Genomic DNA, 23540 nt, shown 5'->3' with positions numbered 1-23540 from the left:
AAATTCTTGCTTGTGCCGCATTTGTAAGGGGGCGAAACAAGTGTAGCATAATCGGAAATGCAAGAGAGGGCGAAAATTATTACGAAGGCAAGGAAGGGACGATTACAGGTGACAAAAACGGAAGAAAGAACGAAATTCCATTTCACGAATATGAGATTATTTTTGAGGAAATGGAGTGCGAAATTGATTTAGTAACATACCGATGAGCCCAATTTTGATTTATTACCAAAGTCCTTTAAAATGTTCAATTCTCGCAAAGTCTGAAAAAGTGGAGAAAATAAAATAATGCATATCTTTAAAACCGCGCGAAAAATCGATAATGCAACTCGGATACAAACCTGCTGTGTTATGCTCTTACAATATTTTCAGATTAGATTTCAGATTGTACGTGAATAAAATGTGCAATATGGGAAGAATTTATAATTTTTATGCTCGACAGGTCACGAACATGTTTCACTTTGGGGATAATTGCAAAAGCAGAAAAGCTGAGATAAAGTACAGAGCAGGGAGTTGCTCTATTATACCTATGTCTATTGTTCTAAACCGCTATTAATATTAAACAAACATATCAATTGTGATCCTCTAACAAAACAATTTAATTTATTCATCAAGCTTAAAAAGCAAGCACTGAAACGATGCAATTTGTTACACTCACCAGGGGGCTATTTAATATTAATATTTGCGCAGTTACTCCAAATAAGTCATAAAAAGCTGATACATTTATAACGTACAGACATATTTTATTGACACAAAGCCTCATTTCAATTTTTATTAAATGTTTTTCGCTAAAAATAAATTCAAATTGCCGGTGTGTGGTGTACAAGATATCGATCAAAATTATTTATTACACAAATACTTTTTTGTACAAACATTTTTAAGTTAACAAAAAATATTATTATTATTATTATTATTATTATTATTATTATTAGCAAAATTACACTTACAGTTTTTATCTCTGAATTTAGAATATTATGCGTTGTTATTAGATTTTCAGATCGAATTCTTTCAGTTTTGAATTTAGTTTTGTTTTTTTTTATTTGAGTTTATTTGTACTTATTTCAATTAATTGTAGTTTTTGTACTTTCGCACTTTTTAAAAAATGACATCAAAGTTATACTGAGTCGTTCTAACCAGAATCTAACAATTTGTTCTGTTTTGTTGAAGACTAAATGTTACTAAACGCGTGTTTTTGTGAAATAATTCACTGAAATGCGAATTGATTTATAAAATTAAATGAGAGAAAACAAAAATATAATAGTACGATACATAAACCACTAAAAAATAATGTTATTATTCACTTTAAAATCACTATACAAGGTGAGTCTACTAAAAGTATAATTTTACTGATTTTTTCAGTAGAAAACTTTTAACCTACAATTCATACACTTCACTAATTTATTGGTTTCTTGAGCCCAACATGTATTCGCTGTGATCTATTACTTATAGTATTTAATTACACAACTGTTTGATAACACTTTGCAATCAAAATTTAAATCTTTTTTACTTTTTATCTACTTTCAAATTACAACAATAAACACTTTATACCACGAAAAACCGCAGAACCAAAGTCAAAGCTAGTATTTACCACCACATACTTTTAAAGTGATTTTTTCTAATTTAAGTAATTAACACTATACACACAAAATTTTTAAACAATTCATTAAATGTCAATTAAAAATGGAAAAGGAAATGGAATTTTTTTTTACTGTTTTCAAAATTAAGGGTAACTCAGGGTTTTGTAATCGATCTATGACTTTTTTCTTTCATGAAATTTTACCATGCCGTATTTATTATGCGATAAATCGACTTAAAGTTTACAAACTGAAAATATTTGTATTATACACAGGGTGTTGTATACAGGGTGGTGAACCAAAGTTATATTTTTTTAAAAACATAATATATATTTTTGCATAATTAGATTCTTCGCAAAAATATAATGTGACTTTATATAAACTATTATGTGTCTATCTTTTTTTGTTTCAAAATTATTCAACTTTTTGTTATAAAAAAAATAACATTAAAAAAATCACTGCAAAGTTGCTTATAGATATTTATATAATATATAAATATTTACATAATTTATATAATAGTTGATAAAAAGTTACACAATTTTTTTATGTAAAATCTAACTATGAAAAAATATATAGGGTGTTCCACTTAATAACAATAAAACTTCGGGTAGTACACAACACTTTTTGTATAATAAAAATATTTTCAGTTTGTGGACTTTAAGTCCATCTATCGGATAATAAATACGGCATGGTAAAATTTCTTGTAACAAAAAAGTTATAGACTGATTACATACTCTTGGGGCACCCTGTAGTTCAAAAGTCTCACCAGATGACTTTTATTTCTGAATAGTTTTGTTTCCAAATTAAATATTAAATACTTAACCATGTGATCTAAATAAATTTTTTTTTTCATATTTTTTACTCTTTTTTTCTAAAACAACCAACTTTGCACGTTTTCAAATGACACAAGAAACAACATTTTTTTTTTGCATCAACATGAATTAATTATTTTTAGTTATAAGAAATTGTAAGAAAATTCTATAAATTGTATACACACAGAAAAAAACAAAACATTTAACAACAAACGTTGAAATCTATAGAATTTTTAATTTTTGATATACAGGCTGACTCAGGGGTGTGTAATGGGTCTATAACTTTTTTGCTATTTAAAATATTGCCATGCCGTTTTTATTATACGATTGATCGACCTAAAGTACCTAAACTAAAAATATTTTTATTATACACAGACACAGGGTGTTGTATACAGGATGCTTAATCAAAGTTATATTGTTTTAAATTGAACATCCTATATAGTTTTGCATAATTATATTTTACATAAAAAAAGTGTAACTTTGTATGAATTAATATATCATCTCTTTTCGTTTCGGAATTATTCAACTTTTCGTTATAAAGAAGACCAATTTTTAAAAAATCACTACAAAGTCGCTGATGATTATTTTCCAGAAAATTTGCAACAGAAAAACTCAGAATACTTTGCAGTTTTAGCTAAATAGTCGACTTTAACTTAAAAAATGCAGATAATGTACAGGGTATATAGCACAGGATATGCCAAAACGAAAAAATTTAAATAACTCATTTTTTTCAAATGGAACACCATGTATTTTTTATGTAGTGTTTTGCATAAGCTTTATAATGGTATAGAGTTTGCATAGCATATTTAAAACATCTTTCGAGGTCTTCCAAAAAAAATTATTACAAAAAAATTTGTTATCTTAGACTCTGATAAGTCAAATGGTAATTTATTTTTTGACATGTACTAATGTGATTAATTACATTAGTAATTTAGTTAATACTTGATACATAAATGAATTTTTTTTATCAAGAATTAATAATAAAATGAATAAAAAAAGAGAAAAAACTTTTGAACATTTTAAGAAATATTTCAAATTTGCTATAGAAACCGCATATCTTTAGAGAGCTTATGAAAAATGCTACCAATACATGAAAAAAGTACATGGTGTTTTATTTGAAAAAAAGTTATTGAACTTTTTTGACACACCCTGTAGATTACCTGCGTGTTTTAAGTAAAATTCGACTATTGCTAGAACTACAAGAACTACAGAATACTTTTGAGTTTTTCTGTTGCAGATTTATCTGGAAATATTTATAGGCAACTTTGCAGTGATTTTTCAACAATTAGACTTTTTTATTACGAAAAGTAGAATAATTCTGAAACGAAAAGAGATAGACCCATAATAGTTTATATAAAGTTACATTGTTTTTTATGCACAGAATCTAATTATGGAAAAATATAAAGTGTGTTCTATTTAAAAAAATGTAACTTTGGTTCACTACCCTGTATACAGCATCCTGTGTAGAATAATAATTTTTAGGTTGTGGACTTTAAGTTGTTTTAAGTAACAAGCAGTTATAAACCGATTACGCACCCCTGGGTTACCCTGTATACTAAAATATACTTTTAGTAGACCCAGCCTGTACACCAGAATCTCTAGTAACAATTCTAGCTAAAACCAAAAATCTAATTTTGACCATCAATCAGCAAATACATCCTATATAACAATTTTCTAAGACGATTTGGTTGTTAGCTTTTAACCAAATTTTTCCAAAATAAAGAAATAATAATAATCGATGATAACTAGTTAAATAAAAATGTTTGTTTTTGTCTGTTTCAGCCGATGAAGCACTAAAAATTACATTCAAACTCAGGCACTGAAACACCATGTATTGGCAAATATTTTAATGTAATCAACCACTGTGTTGAATGAGCGATTAAGATCACTTCACTAAATGCATCACAGTTTAATTAGCATCAAATGCAAGAGCAGGTAAAGGTGTTCTAATCAATTCCATTCATCGATCGATCCGAATACCAGTTCAGCTCAAATTTCAATAATCTTGAAATTAATTTCAAACTTTCCCAGATGACGAGAATTCATCATACGAAGTTTTTAATTTTGAAAGTTTTCCATTCATGCTTTCACTAACGACTTCTGTTAATTCATTCTTGTTTAAACTTAACTTTATAGAATATGCGTTTAAAAAACCATTTCCTTTTAGTATAATCCTCTCTTACATAACAATTTCAATAGAGTAATGCTCAGTATAGCGTCGAATTTTAATGAGGATAAAACTGTAAGTAATTAGAAGAGGACTAAGTGAAACGTGGGCTTTTTAACACCCATCTGTGCAAATTATGCCATTTTGAAAGCACGTGCTAAAGCTCCTATTCTCAGCTACTTAACTAATTTGTTTACAAGCTAAGAACACTTTGCGATGGAAATTTTCAATGAATCAGAGCTTCGCTTGCAATAAATCAAACGATGTTAAGCTTCTTCTCAGCATTTGAATCACTTTTCGATTAAGCTCAAGTCTAAACGAGTGACATAATTTAATTGCTGGCAGCTTAATTCACGTAATGGTTTCTTGACAAGGGTAGTATAGGTAGTCCTGCTTGCAAATGCACTGCTGCATTTACCGTCATTCAGGAGAGTGCCGACCCACAAGGGAATTTCCTGCAAGCAAGTATTCCTCCAAGCATATAACTCCACGTAACAAAGAACTCGAGTGGATTGCGCTATTCATGTCCTATCTCTTGTAAATATTTTAAGGACGGGGTAAAAGACGCAGCCTCTTTTCCTGGCACCTACAGTTTGATTTCTTTTGATGTGATGATTTACGACATATTATCTCTTTATCATACTACATCTTATCAGAGATAAGTTATTTATACGTGGTCAGTCTAATAAAAGTATACAGGGCTGTTCCGTCTAAATACCACATTAGTAGTATTCTAATAACGATAGTTATCTAAAAATTTTTATACAACCATAATCTCTTAGGTCTTGCGCAATGAAAATATTTTCAAGATGGCGACACTTTCGGTTATACCGGAAGTTGCTATCAACTAACGTATTTTGAATGGAAAGCTATATTTTTAATGCGTTTTTGGATTATTAGAGTTATTTTAATGTCGTTTTTGTAAGCTTTTTATGTACCTAAATTTAGCCGTTTAGGAAATATTTAGGGTTTTAATTTTTTTTAGGATTTGCTCCTTCCAGTTTAAAAATTAATTACTTTGCCATTTTTAAAAATTTGAAATTTTGTTTAGCTCATTTGAAAAAAAAAGGCTACATCTTTCTTGTGGTGTTTTTAAATTTCTAAAAAAGAATAACAAACTCCAATTTTTTAAAGTTACGTTTGCAGTCATTTTTTTCAAAGAAATGCCACACGGTTTATTTTATTAAATCGTAGAGAATTTAATACTTCATTGATTTGTATTAGCATTCCCTGTATTTATGTTTAATAGTTTTCAAGTTACATTAACTTTTTGTTGGGATTAAAAAATTCATTAGCCATAGGCCTTTTCTTATAGGATGCCATAGAAACGAATGGAAACGAAAGAAAAAATGTGAGAAATTAAAGTTTTTTAAATCAAAATTCAATGAATTTATTTTGTTTTCAGAGGACGAATAACATAATTTTGAACAAAATTTGTCGTTTGTTTAATCAGAAATGTTTCTATGGCAAACTATGCAAAAATAGCTGTGGATATAAAAAGTTTTATGCAATGTTAAGAAAACAAATATAATTTGAAAATTATCACAGGTAGGTATAGGAAATGCTAACGCACATCGAAGCAGAGAAAAATTTTTTTTCATCTACTAGAATAAAAATTGGGACATCCCATTTGAAAAAAATAAGTTATAGGTACTTGTCCAAACATAACCATTAATTTTTTAGGTTTATTAACTTTTTTTCAATTTTGAACACACTGAAAGCTTTTTCTTTTGATTGTCCAAATATGATTTTAAAATCTCTAAAACTAAGAGAGTTACTGATTTTTTAAGAGACAGGTGCAAATCCAAAAATTTTCAAAAAATCTTAAATATCTCGAAAACGGTTAAACTGAGGTATAGGAAAAGCTGATAAGAACTGCCTTAAAATAACTCAACTTATCTAAAAACGCAGTGAAAAACATGGAATTCGAGTTCAAATAAGAAAGATGATAACGACTTCCGATATAACCGGAAGTGCTGCCATTTTGAAAATGTTTTCGTTGAGCAGAACTCAACCAATTATGGCTGAGTACCAACTTTCAAATAGACGGAATTTATAAAAAATTTAAATCTTAATGAAATAATTCAGTAAAGTTTAAATTTTTTTTTCATTTTTTTTTTTCAATAAACTCCAACGTCTAAAAAAATGTAGCTTAAAATGAATACATTTAAATAAACGGAGATTAACTAAATTACAACTAAATATTTTAGTCAATTTTGAAAACCGGAAATGATAGAAAAATCAGTTTCTACTATAAAAAATGAGTCAATAATTAAAGACCTGAAAGAAAAAAATATAATTTTATGATTTTTAGGTGTTTTGACAAGTTTTGTAAAATAAATCAATTTCTATCGAAAGAAGGTATTTCGATCTAATTCGGTGATTTTGCGTTCAATTTTAGGTAAAGTTTTCGAAAAAAACCTTAGTTTTTACATTAGCAAGAGTCAAAGAAGGTTTAAATCACACCCATTTTAGCATAAGTTAGTGATTTTTCGGACTGTTCTCAACAAAATTTTAGTAAACATTTTTGGGCTTAAAAAATTGACTCCAAAAAAGGTAAGAAAATCAGATCATGTTGGATAAATTGATGATTTTTTTCGTTTTCTTCTAGCAAACTCAGAAAAAAACAATTTTAGTTCAAAAACTTGTGTAAATGCTCAACAAATGCTGAAATAACATTACTTTAGACTCAATTTTATTAAGACGGATTTTTGAACTCTTGCGTTTGGGAGATAAGAGCATTTGAAAATAGCCAATCACAAAGGGCCTTGCTCTGGAGGACTTGGGGAACAAAACACGTTGCTAGGAAAACAAAAAATAGGTAGAACGAACAATAAAAGTGGGCACTTGAATTATTTTTCATTCCTTAGTAACGCATTTTTTGCATACACAACACCTAGGAGAGAGATTCTGGGATTGGTCAGTTTGAGACCTCGGTAATCTCGCGGACGAAGAATTAAAAACAACTTTGTTGGATTTTTGCTATTTCTGTTGCTGTTACCACTAGCATATTTCCGGTAGTGAGTCAGTTCTGATACAGCCTGTATTTATAAAACAATTTAAGTTTGCAAATGGCTGTATTTAAAAATTGGTGGATGCGCCGGGTTAGTGTCTTGAAAACTGATGTGCAAGTAGATGATACCAGATGGCTCTGTAAATAAGATATCACTATTACATACTTTTCTTTTATTTAATATTAATTATTTTAATCATTAATAGTTTTAAGTGACTGCACAAGAAAAATAAATTTCTTATTCGATTCTAAAACTAATGATGTTTAAATCTTGCTTGAGCATTAAAATTAAATGGATCCATCGTTTAATTTTTTTCAATTTTTTGTGGAATTATTAACCCCCAAAGTTGCTCCAAAAATACAAATTATAATTTTTTTCTCTAATAATACTTATCCAATTTTTATAAAATTTTGTATAGAGACGTTATTTTAAACACTCATTTAACAGTAAAAATTGTAAGCTTTTAGGACATTGTTGAATAAGGCTACCAGAGCCCTCTTGACATAAATTGTTACATAACTTTGTAGTTCAAATTTATTTAGCTTTGGTGCTACTAGAATTTTCAAGGCTATTCTATTTAGAAACTTTTTTGTCTTTTGTAATTTTTTTGTAAAATGTACCATTTTCGAGTAGAATAATAAAATGTGAAAAGATGCAGTTAATGTCAGCAGAGTCAAAGTGTTTTTAAATACAGCGGCTTTGTCAAATCTCGTTTCACACTTTTTGCATTATGGTTGCTTACTCTACAAGCCAGGAACTTGAAAACAAAATTTGACAATAAAATTTTCACTTTTGACAGGTTTGAATCAAAGCCGTATACCAAATTTTATAAAAATTGGATAAGTATTATTAGAAATGGAAATTATAATGTGTATGTTTGGAGCAATTTTGAGGGTTAATATTTTCACAAAAAATTTTTTTGGAAAAAATACAGGTTCATATAATTTCAATGCTTAATCCATGGTTAAAATATATGTACTACCTTGCGGGATACCCTGTATAGTCACCAAAAAAAAAAATAAATAAATAAAAATAAAATTAGATACGACGATAATTTTGAAGCTAGCACAATTTTTTTTATAAATTGTTTAGAAAAGACATCGGGTGGAATAATAAAAGGTTTCTTAATGCGAAATAAAATGGCAATAATTACGGAATGTTCCATATTTGTCAATAAAAAAACATTATTTCAAATTAGCAAGTGGCTAGGCAATAAAAAAATATTTTTTTTGAATTTTAAATTTTTTTAAATGAAATAAATTTGATTACGTTTAGAAGGTAACTAACGTGGTGTATTTCTGTAGTTTTCTTAGATACAAGCCAAAATACTTATTACCTTTATTATTTAATACTGCATTTTATTTATAAATATCTTAGATTTTTTAACTATTGTAGTTTAAAGAAGAATATTTTTTTTAATTTAGCAGTTGTTAAATTTTCACCTAAAGGTGTTTTTGTTTCTCAGGCTTCTCTTCAATAGACTTTAAATCTTGATAAAAACTTTTATCAGTTCATCACTTAAACTTCTCAGGTTTTGTTTGGATAATTTAGACACAAACAGAAAAAATTTACCTGATAATATTTTAAAGCAAACTAAATATGTATCAAGTAGTTAGTCACATCAATAATGAATGCCAAAGAAATCACAAAAAATATTGATTAAAAATTTTTGAAAAATTAAAAATGACACCGATTATTTCTCTTTTTTGTACTGGTTAGTGACAGTTTCTCTTATTGTAACCGGCCGTAGTCGGGTAACATATTTTTATCCCAAAAACTTCGGTATACCTTTTCTCATAAGACTTTAAATCTTGATGAAAACGTTATCATTTTGATTGCTTAAGTTTCCTAAGTTTTAGTAGAATAATTTTACCACAAAAAAGTTGTTTTATTTTATTTTAAAGCAAATAAAATATTTAACAATAAGTTTATCACAGAAACAATTAAACTTTTATTGAATATATAAAAAAAACTAGACGGGATAAACAAATATGACATATATTTTACTTAACAGTAAGCATAAAACAAAATCAATATAAATTATCTTTTGGTAAAAGAATTTTTTTTAATTTGTGTTTAATTTGTGACCTGACCTGACCTGACCTAATCTGACCACATGGCTTTGCATTTATTATCTGATTTGGGGATAAAACGGACATTGGCGTATTTTTTGCATTATTGATATAGACATAAAAAAATAATAGCAAACCTTGAATTCGGTGCGACTATTAGTTTTTAAGATAAAATGAAGAATACTTTTGGCACATTCACTCAGTATACATTTCGGTCGAATCTAAAACGACTTTCGTGCGTTGCTGCCAACAATTCAATAAAATAAGTGACCGGAACACACTAAATCCCAGAGAATAGCACATGAATCAAGAAACGTGTTAGTCTATTGTAATCTAACGGTTAGTTTAGTTCCACTTGTCCAAATTTACTTTAGAAACTAACCAATTACAACAGTGGTCGAAATACCAGAGATCCGTCACATCAAACCGAATAAGTTTGCTTCAGTTTAGACAAATTTCACAAACTCGCCTGAATTGCTAAGTTTGTTCTGTGTTTCAAGTATTTTGTACGTATTGTTAGTTTAAACTAAGATTTAATATAGATAGCCAATTTGAAATACCACACTCTTAAATTAATTAAATTTGAATTGATTCCATTTTGATTAAAAATATTTTCTGACAAAAATTGACTAATTTTCAGATTTAATTCATAAACTATTTTTGTTACTTTTCTGTTTCCTAATTCAAAATTTCAAGTTAAAAATATTGTGTTACCAAATGAATAGAAAATAAAAAATAAAAAAGTGGAAGTTGTAAAATGTAATACTACGTTATAATTTGTATGAATTAAATCGTAACATTTTCTGGAACAAACTGTTTTGCTCTACGACTTTTAGTTTTCCAGTTATTTTTTTTTAAGTTTTGATTTTGTTCCCATGTCTTTTAAAAACTGTAAATCGCAGAACAATGATATTTAAAAAAATGCATTAAATACAGAGCCCACCAACGGTTATAAACATAATAAGGTTACGTTTAATGGTTTCCGCGTTATTGCCCGATGAATATTAAAATTATTTGAAAAAGTTGAACCCTATATAAAATAATCTGGGGAATCGACTGACATCGAAAAAATCGTCAAATTCTCAATACTTTTTGCGTTAGATTTTTTTTCAACTTGTGCTATGTATACGATTTAAAATAAATTTGATAGGTTTAAATCAATTGGTTTTGTATTTATTGCACGATGAATGTCAAAAACGTTGAAATATTTACACACCTACTTTTCAAACGTCCATCATGTAGAATATTCTGAAAAATGCTTTTATTTGCACTTTTCTCAAAAACTATTGTTCGAACTGATCGGAAGACAATGTGAGAAAAATAGATTATCAAAAGGGCTTTTTAATGAAAACAAAATTACTTAGTAGAGTTACAGTTGACAATGCAAGAATAATCACTCGATAATCTTTTCAGGTACCGGAAATCGACCAAAAATTTAAAATTAAACATCTCAAAATCGAATAAGTTGACTTTTTTTGCACTTATTAGGGCTGTAACTGTTCTAACGACATATAAAATATTTTTTTAAATTTTTTGAAGGTAAGTGCAATCTCAGAAACAGAAATTTTAATATTCTGACTGCGTAAATGAGTTATTTTAGTTTCTTTTAAGCTTTTTTACTTCTTAATAAATCTACATCCAGGGTGATTCTTTTAGGGCCTACATTATAAACTTTTTAACTTCTAATATAACTAGAGCTTTACAATTTTGTATACGATTCAAATCGACTATTTTCAACTAAATTATTTTCAAAATGGTTAAGCTTCCGGAGCTACAAAAAATTGACGCTAATTTTAAAATTTTAAATAGTTACTAGAAATTTGCTCATATTGTTGGTATTTATCGGTCATAGTTTTTGACGTATGTCAATTTTTTGTTAAAACTTTCATTTGTGAGGGTTTATCTAGGATATCACAGTGAATATTTTTTTTTGCATTTAATAACTGAAGACTTGAAGAGTCTTTTTAAATTTTCAAAATTATCAACTGTCAAAAAACGGCTATAATTAAGTTTTTTCAAATAAAATTTTACTTTTACTTTGTAATTTTCATAAGTAATTAAGTAGACCTTGCAAAATGGTCAACAAATGTCAAACTTCATTAATATTTTATTTAGTTTTTAGTTAGTTTATTATTGAATAAACAGCAAAACAATAATATTTAATTACGTTTTATTATAACTTAGTGAATTATGTAAAGTAACTTAGTCAAGTTTAGCGTTGACTTTTCAAGTTATTGGATAAAAATGTTGAACAAATTGAACATTTTTTTTAATTAATTGCACAATGTTATTGTATTCTTCAAAAGTGAAATTGACTAAAAATAAAAATAATGTACTAAAATATAGTTTTTTCCGATTATGTCAAAAACTGTAAGAGATAGATATAGAAGATGTTAATAATAATCTGTATAAAAATTAATGTTCTTTTAATTTCAATTAAAAAAATAAGGTCAACCCATTTGAAAAAACTGTTTTACAATCATTTTTAATCATCATTTTTAAAAAATCAGAGTAGGCTTGCAATTTGTCAGTTGACAATCTTCAAGAGCTGAGAAAATTTTTCTTTCCTTTGGCTACCAAATCCTAAAAGGATTATTTAAAGCCTACAAGTAAAAATTTGTATAAACAAATTAACATACGTCAAAAACTTTGACAGATAAGTACTAACAACTAAGGTACATGTTACTCAGTTAAAGATCAAATAGAAAAAACTGTAAATTAGTTATTACGGAATTTGTTAAATCTAACCTGAATAGGTATACCTAACAATATCTTGGTGTTGAAATTTTTTCTCGATTTTGTTTAAAAATTGGTGGATGCGCCGGGTAGTTACTTCACATTAAAAATTAATGCAGTGTAATGTATAAAGTTCGGTGCGTATAAAGTCTTTAAATCAACTCTTGCTGTGGAATTTAGATTGACAGATTTTTATTGTCTTTGACAGATTATCGTTTTATTCTGTTGAAGTATTTTTGTGTGTAGTAATTGTAAGAAATAATCATACCTCCAAAATTTCACAGCAAGAGTTGATCTAAATACTTTTTGAAAGCACTTTATAAAAAATGAAATATTTATTGCGGTCAAAGAAAACTGCTTAATTCAGTTTAATTAAGTTTTGTAATGTTTCTGTAAACTTGTGCGCAAAATTTTCATTGAAACACAGGCAGCTAACTGTTAAATCTACCAATTTTTAAACATGCGTTGGACAAAGGCTGTGTTTTAGACAAAAATTTTTAAGTGATTGACGTAACTTTTTGAAAATGCTCATTTTGTAGCACTGTCTAGTTAATATATATATTGTAGCGAAATTCGAAAAACTTTGCAGAAACAGTAATAACTTTCAAGTAATACCTACATGAGCTTGAACAATTATTGCCTAAAGCATTTATCACTCGGTGTCTAAACTTTTCCTAATAAACTATTCCTTGGCACAACTTTCTCAGAATATTACGTCTGGTACCACAACACCTGTATAATCTTTGTCTTAAGTGAATAAACTTTGTTAAAGTAAGTAGGCTTTAACCACAATTTTGTTCAGTTGACTTTAAATTATGTTACAACGTTCGAATGTAAACAACCCTTTTCCAGCAAACAAGGCAACACACTCGATATAACGAATCATTAAGTTAAAAGCCTTTTCTCTTTTTCCAATGCTCTCATCTAAATAAAGCAGCCGCATGTACGTGTATATATTACACAAATGAAGTTTCGTCAGGATTTTGCGCTCGATATCTGAAGAGGTCACGGTTTGAGGTCTCATTATTTCTTGAAAATAATTGAAGGTTTGTTTAACGAGAGAAATGTTTCCATACCGCTCAGAATAACATACGTAACATAACATTACTATTGCTTTTACCAAAAATTCACAAAATGTAATTTATTGATTGAAAGCTTTATAACAATGTTAATAAAAGTGTGTTATTCATGGATTATACGTCAAAAAACAGAAACAATAATTAAAGAAACATAATGTTGGGTCGGAGTTTTATGCCACAGTCATTATTACTGAAATAAATTTAAACGAGACAAATAGTTTGATATACAAATATGTTTTAATATCATAATAATCTACTAAAAGATAAATAGTTTACCAATAATTTATTATTTTTAGACATGTTGTATACATTAATTATATTTATCATATTTAGTTATAAATTTACAAAGTTAATAATTTTGATGTATTGCGCTATTTTATTTTTATGTTCGAATAGACTAAAATTTGATTTTATTTTAAAAACAAAATACAATTATACAATACAATTAGAGTTCTAGAGTTTATGAGAAAACAAGATTTTAATTTTCTCTAGAGTTATTCGTTAAATAATATAAAAAATGTGCAATTTTTTTTAAAATTATTAGAAAAAAAACCGCTGAATATTGTCTGACTTGTAGATTTGAGATATGGTAAAAAATCAGTATTTTTAAACACTTTGTATTTTTTTATATTTTTTGTTTATCGATTTTGCACTCGTATTTTTGTCGATTTTTAAGCTTAGAAATAGGAAGTAATTTGGTACTCTATTAAAGTTACATTATTATTGGAGACTGGATTTTTGTGAGGATAAAAACTTTATTTTGGTGTAAAGAAAGATACTTTTTTCTGTAAAAATTCATATCGACCTAAAAATTTAGCTCAATTTATAGAAATACTCGTACATAGTTAATACGAGACCTGTCAATTGCTTTAGCAAGTGACTGGTCTACAGTTTCTAACTTGTTATGCCATTTACTAAAATTTCAAAGTGAGAAAGTAAATCATTTTTCAAAGTGGCTTGAATAAAATAACGCTTTTGCAAAAGCTTGTGAATCTTCAGAATTAAGGTTGAACTATACTCAGAACGTCCGAAGAGGAGCTATCAAGCAAGCGTGTGAACGCAAAATTTCAAATTTAATTTTTAAGAAAAGTAATAAACAAAATGCTTTATTTACAATTGTATGTTGTTTCTAGATTCAGTCACTACCTCACAGGTCAGTTTGTATCTCATTTTAAGTATTTGTAACCGAATTTAAACGGGTTAAAATGTCGATTTAAATTGTTGTTCTATTAAAAAACTGTAAGTTCAAATTGCTTGAAAAAAATATGGTGATTTTCTTAGGACCTTAGCAACAATATACATAAACTTGAAAAAAAATTGTAAGTGTCATTTAAAAACTAAGAAACTAAAAAGCTGGAATACTAAAAAACTTAAAAACTGGGTGACATGGCTGTGTGATTGAAACACGAAAAAACTATGAGATTGAAAAACCAACATATTAAAAAAAAACATACTAAATTAAAAAAAATGTTTTTTTAAACTATGTATAAAAAAATTGAAATAATATCCCATCGTTTTAGGAGGTTTAAAACCTATTTAAGATACACGACGTTAATTTAGGATTGTAGATAAAATAAAAATGATGTCAAATATTTACATTTTTTACAAAAGTAATGATTTGTTTTGAGTTTTAAAAAAACCCTTAATCATTAATAGAAAAGTAATAATCCAAACGCATCTCATACCTTTGGCTTTCTGTAATCACCAGTTTTCTGGGTTTTTGTCTGTCAAATTTTTATCCATCTTTTCCTAAAATTTGACACTCTAGGCAAAGGTTCAATTAACTAAATTTTATAAAAAAAACAATCAATAACCACAAATCAAGTAAATTCAATTTTTTGAAATTTTTTGGATTTACTAATACTCTTTTAAACATAATGTGTCACAAACAAAGAAAAATTGTAAAATATTATATCAAATTATTATTGTGTTTTATAAAACTGAAAACTATATATTTCAAAGCCTGCTAAATGGATTAATTCAAACCAGTTTATTTTGTAGAAGTGCTTTACTGAAAAATATAAACCGAGTTTATAACTTTATTTACATTTAAAAATAACTAAACAAATATTGTATTAGACTTAACTTGTTTTAAAACAAAAGTTTCCTGCTTCCATTTATCAAACTCTTAAAAAGAAAGGAAATTGAACGTCTCATTAAATGGAATACTACTTAAACATAACTTTCATCTAGTCTACCTTGGTGTCTCTCTTGACTGTTCGCTCACCTACAAGTTTCACCTTGAAAAATTAAGACAAAAACTGAAAACAAGAAACAACATTTTATTAAAGTTGGCCGGTTCGACTTGGGGTGCTAATGCTAAAACTCTTCGTGTTACGGCTCTTGCATTAGTATTTTCAACGGCTGAATACTGTAGTGCTGTTTGGATGAACAGTTCACATACAAGCAAAATTGACGCACAATTAAACACTGCTATGCGAGTCATAACTGGCACTTTGAAATCAACCCCCACCGAATGGCTTCCAATATTGTCTAACATTGCTCCACCTGCACTCAGAAGAAAACTTGCAGTCAAGAAACTGTGGAACAAATATAGAAGACATCCCCAAGAGTATCCAATATGGTCTGACCTGATTGTCCCCGAAAATCGATTAAAATCTAGAAAACCTTTTTGGATGGAAACGTTTAACATCGAAAACTTTTTCATCATTAATGAGTGACGCAATATATGGTCTAATATCCAACTATTCATTAAAGATTTAATAGAAGATTCATCAAAAAGGGTACCTGGAATGGATCAACCACGGTGGGTCTGGGTGAAACTAAACAGACTAAGAACTGGCCATGCCAGATGTAAGTCAATGTTGTTTAAATGGAAGGCTACAGAAAATCCGTATTGCCAATGTGGCCAAGTGGGAGAAACAATTCAACATCTTGTTGAAGAATGCCAAATTACAAGTTTTCAAGGAGGCTTCAATGAAATCCATCAACTGTCGCCACAAGCTAAAACTTGGTTATCTACTACAAAAGTTTTGTGATTTCTTCTATATACAATGTACTATTGTCTTTTTTTTCAGTCATACGAATAGTCAAGTCATACGAACTTGAGTGTTCAAAAAACAAGATTATATATATATATATATATATATATATATATATATATATATATATATATATATATAATCTTGTTTTTTGAACACTCAAGTTTTTTTACAATTCAACAATTTTTAATTAATATAAAAAACACTCGTTTTCGTTGACTTTTTCGATTTTTAAATTCAAGTTACTTTAAAATTTTAAATCGGCATTTTTGGTGAAGAATTAACAATAATTTATCTTTTCTAAGCGTTTATTTTGTAAAAACTTAGTAATTGCGAAGTTTTTTTCCCATGTTTTTATTAAAATAAGACAAAAAAATTAACAAATTTGGCCGAAAATAACCAAAAATTTACATTTTCTAGGTATTTATTCAAGAAAACTTAATTATTACGCAAAAATTCTTAATAAGTAAGTAGAATTGTGTCAAAAATACCATTATTTTTGCAAGTTCTGGGGATTTAACACCTTTTTAGACTAATAATTGAGTTTTTCTTTCTGTTTGTATTAAACTTGTTCAAAAATATCACCAAATGTGATAGAAAATGACCAAAAATTTTCTTTTCTAAACGTTTATTTAGCAAAAACCCAATTATTGTACAAGATTTTAAAAAAAGTATTTTAATAAATTACAGAATTATATCAAAAATTACATTATTTTTGCAAGTTCAGAGGATTTAAACATCAAAACTCAAGTTCTTCTCCTTGTTTTTATTAAACTCAAACACAAAAATCACCTTTGGTCGAAAATGTCTAAAAATTTTCTTTTTCTAAGCGTTTTTTTTCAGTAAAAACTATATTTTTGCATAAAGTAAGTCAATAAATTACAGAATTATGTTAAAATTACATTATTGTTATTATTATTTAAACATGTTTTTATCTTAAAATTAATTTTTTTCCGTGCTTTTATTATCATCAAATTTGGTCCAAAATAACCAAAAATTTACTTTTTCTAAATACTTATTCAGCAGAAACTTAATTACTTATACATTGTTACATTGATATACAGGTTGTTGAAAAATAAAAAATTAATAACATTTTTTTTTGGATAAAGCTAGAGACTTTTTTCGTTTTGCAAAAGATTCCTCAACAAATTTGGATACTAACAAATAGACACAAGTTTTAATTTTAACAAAAAATTTTTTTTTGTGTAGTGAATTTTTTTTCTTAAAAGTTTGACATATACATAATCGAAATGAACTGATCATTTTAATATTATTAACACCCAGTAAGTTATTGCAAACTTGACCAAAATGAAGTTTTTCAAAAATTTCCACAAAAACATATTTTTTACTTCCTACAGTAGAAGAATGTATTCTGTAAATTAGTTTCACAAACGTTACTTACAACGCCTGTAAGACACACGAACATTGCTGAAATTTAACACTTTAATTGTGTTGTTCCACTTAATATCTCCGGCTTTTGTAAAAAAAAATATTAATTTTTGAATGTTATATTTAAAGGTCAATAATGAATTTTACTACTCGCTGGGACACTCTGTATAAGATAAAAAAAAGAACTAAGTTGTTGTAGTCGTAAAATTTTGCAGTCTTTCCTCGCGCCAAGAAAACGTTTGATGAGTGTTTTAATTAAACAATAAAAGTACGGGAATAATTCAAGTCGGAAAAAATATCATCCGACGCGAGAGAGTCTGTACGTGAGAGAAGTTTTACGATAGACGGCATGGAAACACGATCTAGACTCAAGGTAAAAGATAGAGTATAAAGGTGAGGGTGCAAGATGAAGCCATAAAACCTGCAATTTGCCGGCCGCGTAATAGAGATTGGGGTGTCGGCAGAGAAGGGAGCCAATGGGGGTGTGTTTAAATGACCGTCGTCTTGTCTAGCCGAGATCAATATTTACGATTTTCGATGTCAAATTCATTAGAACAAAGAAAACGCAGCTCGATATTAACTAAGCAGACAACAAACGAAATTTACTGCAACAGGTTCTTTTTATGGCTCTGTCAGCAGGCATTTTATTCACTCACAATAGTTGTGTTTTTCGCTTCAGATGGCCGCACAGTGTAGGAAAATGAACATTTTTCGGACACTAATTTAACTTTGAAATTATTAAAAATAATATATTGTTTCTACAGCAGGCTCATTTTTTCACAAATATTGTCTGTACAGTGAAGTATTGTTGTATAGTGCCTAAAAAGCAGTGAACATTGTCCTAAAGGTTTAGATGTTAAATAATTTATACTGATTACAAGAAAAAACATTTTACAAAAACAATGCAGAAGTAAATATCAATCGACTTTATTTTTTCTGTGATCAATCAAATTGACACTAAATTCAAAACATAACAAAAATTAATTTGAAACTACAACTTTTCATTTTTTTATTTCTTTATACAACGTTCTCATTTCAAAATTATCCAGTCTTGATAACTTTTGAAATTGAGAAAATACAGCGTGAGTTTGCTAAACATTTATATTTAATTTATTTATTAAACTAATCATTATACAGAAACGAGTGTTTGCTATTAAATACATTATTTTTTCTCTATAGTTTTGAATTTTTTCAAAATTAGTGAAAAAAAGTTTTTTTCATATTTCTATTACGTAAAAAATACTGAAGCTAGCATAAAAATTCTAGTTTGCAATTAAGTTAACCTTTCACAAGTAAATCAATTTAATTCATATTAGCTTAGTTATTAATCAATTATTTCTTAGTGTTCATTTAAATTCAGTTGCCATTGCAAAACTCAAATGAATCGCGAATAAGTAAAATTTGAATACAAATAAATGTGCGCTACACAATTTTTGTATTTTTTTAGGACTAGGAATAGTTTTTTCAATGTAATTTTTGCAATAAATAATATTCATAATATTTAAATAAAAAATGTATTACTAATTATAACTTATAACAGATTTAGAGCCGGTTGGCAGAACGTTTTAATCGCAAATAAAATTTAGTTTATTTATTTAATTAATTCGAATTAGTTTAATCTTGAATTAAATTTTTATTTTACTTTTTATTAACCGACACATAAGGCTTAGTTTACAGAAATTAAATTAAAATTTAATTCACAATTAAACTAATTTGAATTAACTTGTCATCTACTTTGCATTGTGAAATGTCAAGTTAATCATGAGTTAAAATTTAATTGCGACTAGAACTTTTTGTAAACTGATCGTTATGCATATTTCATTGAACATTTCACGAAATGCATTTAAATTGTGATTCTTCATAAAGATGATGAATTGCCGTGTAAACGGCAACTTAATTTTTAATTAAATTTTTAATTTAATATTAAATTCGCCTTTTGTAAACTGACCTTTAATATTAATTAATGAATTTTAATTATAAGTAATTTTAGACAAATTCTGAAACAATTTCACATACACAAAATATTCACAAAATATAAATTAGTTTAATAACCCATGCTAACTACTGTATGATTATTAGTGTTTAGATACAGTAATAACATACATTTATCAGACACACCCTGTATATTTTTTAAACAAAAAATAGTGTATCAAGATTTAATATGAATTTAAAAAAGCACCCTCTATTTTTTGAAATAGGTTGACTTCTCACTGCTTTCGTGTTATCAAAAAACGAAAAACTTGCAGTTAATGTTTCGCTTTCAATTTTGCTTCATTTTATGTTGTTTCATCATTATCTTCAACCTTTATTTATCTTTATATTATTTTTCTTTCTTAGAAATTTTAGCTTAAATAACATATTAAATTAACCTTCTTGTGAGGTGTAACCTTTCAAATTTAAAACGTGAAATTTTTTTAAACGGTTCAGTCTACTACCTCTATCTTTAACTGCTTACACTCTGGGATTTTAGTTGTATTTTTTGAAGATTTCAATTTGCCGCTCTAATTTTGAAGCTGTTTTCACCTTTTAAATTTATGTTTGTTTTGCTAACATAATTTTTGGCTTTACCTAAAAGTTTTGATATGGTTAGTATCATTTTTAGAGAGCAGTATTTACTCGTGTCAAGTATTTTCTAGAAATATAAGTAATGTCGTGTATTTTTAAGTATTGGATTCTATTGTAGTGTATTGTAGTAATTAGGTAATAATGATATTAAATGAAAAAGTATTTCTGATTACAAATTATAATCTAATTAAAATCTCAATAAAAATTAAATGACATTTAAGTGCATTTTTTAAGATAATATTAAGACGGTTCATTTTAAATAAAAAATAAAATGTTTTAACAAAAAAAATTGAATAGCATTTATGCGAAAACACAAGCTTAAAATTCGCGGGTGTTAAAGTTGCATAACGACAGCCCTCGAACTTTAAGCTTGTGTTTTCATACTAGTATTATTAATAACAATAATAATTTTTAGTAAAAGTATTAAACATTACACGTTTTCACCAAAAAAACTAGTACATTCCAGTTTTTAAAAAGGAAAATGTAAGTGCCAATAATAAAAAAAAATAATAAAAAAGAATATTTTGCCCAAAATATACTATGACATAGCTAGAACATTTACAAAAATTTAAAAGCATTAGCTTATACTACATTTAAAGCCTGTTAATTATTTTTTAGAATTTTTTAAATGATCCCATATATCAAAATTTTAGCACCTGTCGTTTTTAAAATTTACCTTGTTAGTACTTGTAGTCCGTAGACATTAGCTTAGCATTTGAAATTTCGTAATTTATTTATTACATTGTAGATAAAACATTGCAAAATTTCTAATGGTGTAAAACTACCAATTTTTCTAAGAATCTTCACATAAAAAACGTATGAAAATAATGTTTAGTTTAACATCCTCAGTTCATTAAAGTCGTCTGCAATAATTTAATTCACATACAGTTTTTAGTATTTAATAATTCATAAATTAAGGTTCTTTAAGTTTTGTAATAAATTTAATTACTTGTCTTTAAAATATAGTATAAGACTCTTTATTCACTAATAAGAATTTTATCCACCAATTAATCGATTTACCAAATTTTATTTTTATTTTTTCACGGTATGAGTCGTCATATTAAAGTGTGCGCTTTGTTTTCATGCTCAGTTGGTCAAGAGATAGTATTATTATTTATGATACCATTTAACTTGTTTTCTGTTTCAGATCTGGAGGCCGTACGTCCGGAATTAATCGCAAAGTTATGGCAAGAGGAAGTTGTTGATGAATTCGTAGTGGATGAGTGCACGTGCCAAAAAACTGTTCAAAATGTTGAATGAGTTAGAAGACGGATATGAAGAAAATTGCACTTTGTCGTGCTTTGATGAATTTTCCGTTGTTCCTGTTGGTTTTTTGTCTAGCAAAGGACGGAGATGCAGGTAAAATATTTTATAAAATTTGATCGTTTATATTTTCAGCAACAATTCTGTCACTTTATTTTTTATTAAAGAATTTTGTAATAATTATATTATTGGTCCGATTTTTTCCCCTTTATTCTGAAGACTGAGATAATAATACAAAAATTATTTAAACACGGTATATCACACAGTTTTGCAATCTTAAAAACATTTTCATTGACTATGACTTCCCAGAAAATTTTGTTAAAAACTTATTTTTTCTCAGTAATCTGACAAAATTAAAAAAATAACTTTAGTTTCAATTAATGAAGAATTCTGTTTATAATTTAACTGTACGATTTTTCTTAAAAAAAGTCAAACAAAAATACATTCTTTGAAGCATATTTCTATTAATTATACGAGCAATTCTAACCCGGCGCCTCCACCATTTTTAGATACAGACTGCCAAAGATCCGAAAAAGCTCCATTACTTGTTTATTATTAGAGATTGACTCTTTTTTAATTATAGCTGCGTTTTTGCTGCATGTTTCCAAAATATTGCGGTATATGTACAGAGGGTGTTCCAATATTAAAAAAATACAAAAGTTATTTTTTTAATGGATCACCCTAAATTTTATTGCATTTTTTAAAGTAGCTTTTAATTACTGATAGTTTATTTTAACTTGTATTGGTCAATTTTTACAAAAACACGTTTTATTTAAGAGTTTTTTCTTATTTCTTCTTATTTAAGAAGTTTTTGCTTTTCAAAAATGATCTAAAAGCATCATAATTTCAGCAACAAAAAAAACCTTTTTCATGAGTATTATTATTACCATAGTACACGATACCATAACTATAGCAACTCCACCACAGACCATTTGTTGGAGTTTATACGAAAATTTAAAAATTTGCCATAAATTAAAGTTTTAGTTATTTTACTGTAATAAATAGCAAATAATGGCCTAAGGGTAACATTAAAGTTATTATTAGCAGAAAATTTCACGGTTGGACTACTGAATCAACAGTCAATATTTTTTTTTTGTTTAATGTTAAATATATTTTGAATAATCAGCAAAAGACACTTAACTGTTTTTAGAGTAATAATGTAAAGATCGTTTAGATGCAAAAAGAAAAAATTGGGTGTTTCATTTAAAATTTTGAAGTTATTCAACTTGAACAAATCTCTTTATTTTTTATCTTTTTGTTTGCAGTAAGCTAATCAAAATAATACAACCTTGAAGGTGGATCTTTTTTTAAAAATGGTGAAAGTTTTACTTTTCTGAGATACTTAGTTTTTATGTAAGCATTTTTGAAAAAAAGGGGTATGTTAATCAGAAAAATTAAGTTATTTTAAAAACAAAGCAAAATCGACTAATAACAATTTTGCTTAAAACATTTGTGTTAAAAGTTACATTGAAAAATGCAAAAAAATATAAGTCGCCTTTAATAAAAAAAATATAATTGTGTGTTGTAACTAATTTTCGAAACGCCCCTTGAAAATAATTTTAAGTTAGTCAGAGAGCTGGTATGGACGACTATCGTCAAAAAAAGGTTATTTGAGGATTAATAATATACTTTTTCACATTGCTGAGACACCCTGTATGTGTAAAAGCTATAATAAAATAATAACATGAATGCTAAATTTAGTACAAAATGACTAAAACAAATACAAAAATAATAAATATAGTTGTGACGTTGCAATAAGCACAGTAAAACGTTTTTCAAATTTTTTTTGCCGCATTTTTATAAAGAATTATAAATAAACAGAGATTTAAACCAAAGCAATATTATATTTTACCAATAATAAATAAAAGTA

At 27.3% G+C, this 23540-nt stretch overlaps 1 protein-coding gene across 4 annotated transcripts in view; it reads left to right on the top strand.

Annotated features, from left to right (window-relative positions):
• gogo (golden goal) overlaps window positions 1–23540 on the top strand; it is a 198205-nt gene that overhangs the window by 79559 nt on the left and 95106 nt on the right. For all 4 annotated transcript variants that reach the window (XM_015982210.2, XM_008195134.3, XM_015982209.2 and 1 more), the window contains exon 2: window positions 21555–21766. In XM_015982210.2, the coding sequence (XP_015837696.1) occupies window positions 21682–21766 (85 nt within the window). In that variant the 5' untranslated portion in view covers window positions 21555–21681. The remainder of the gene's footprint in view (window positions 1–21554; window positions 21767–23540) is intronic.

The sequence above is a fragment of the Tribolium castaneum genome, chromosome 4, assembly GCF_031307605.1.
Source record: "Tribolium castaneum strain GA2 chromosome 4, icTriCast1.1, whole genome shotgun sequence".
NCBI lineage: Eukaryota > Metazoa > Arthropoda > Insecta > Coleoptera > Tenebrionidae > Tribolium > Tribolium castaneum.
The sequence above is the reverse complement of the archived record's forward strand: the minus strand, read 5'-3'. Positions and strand labels throughout refer to the sequence as shown.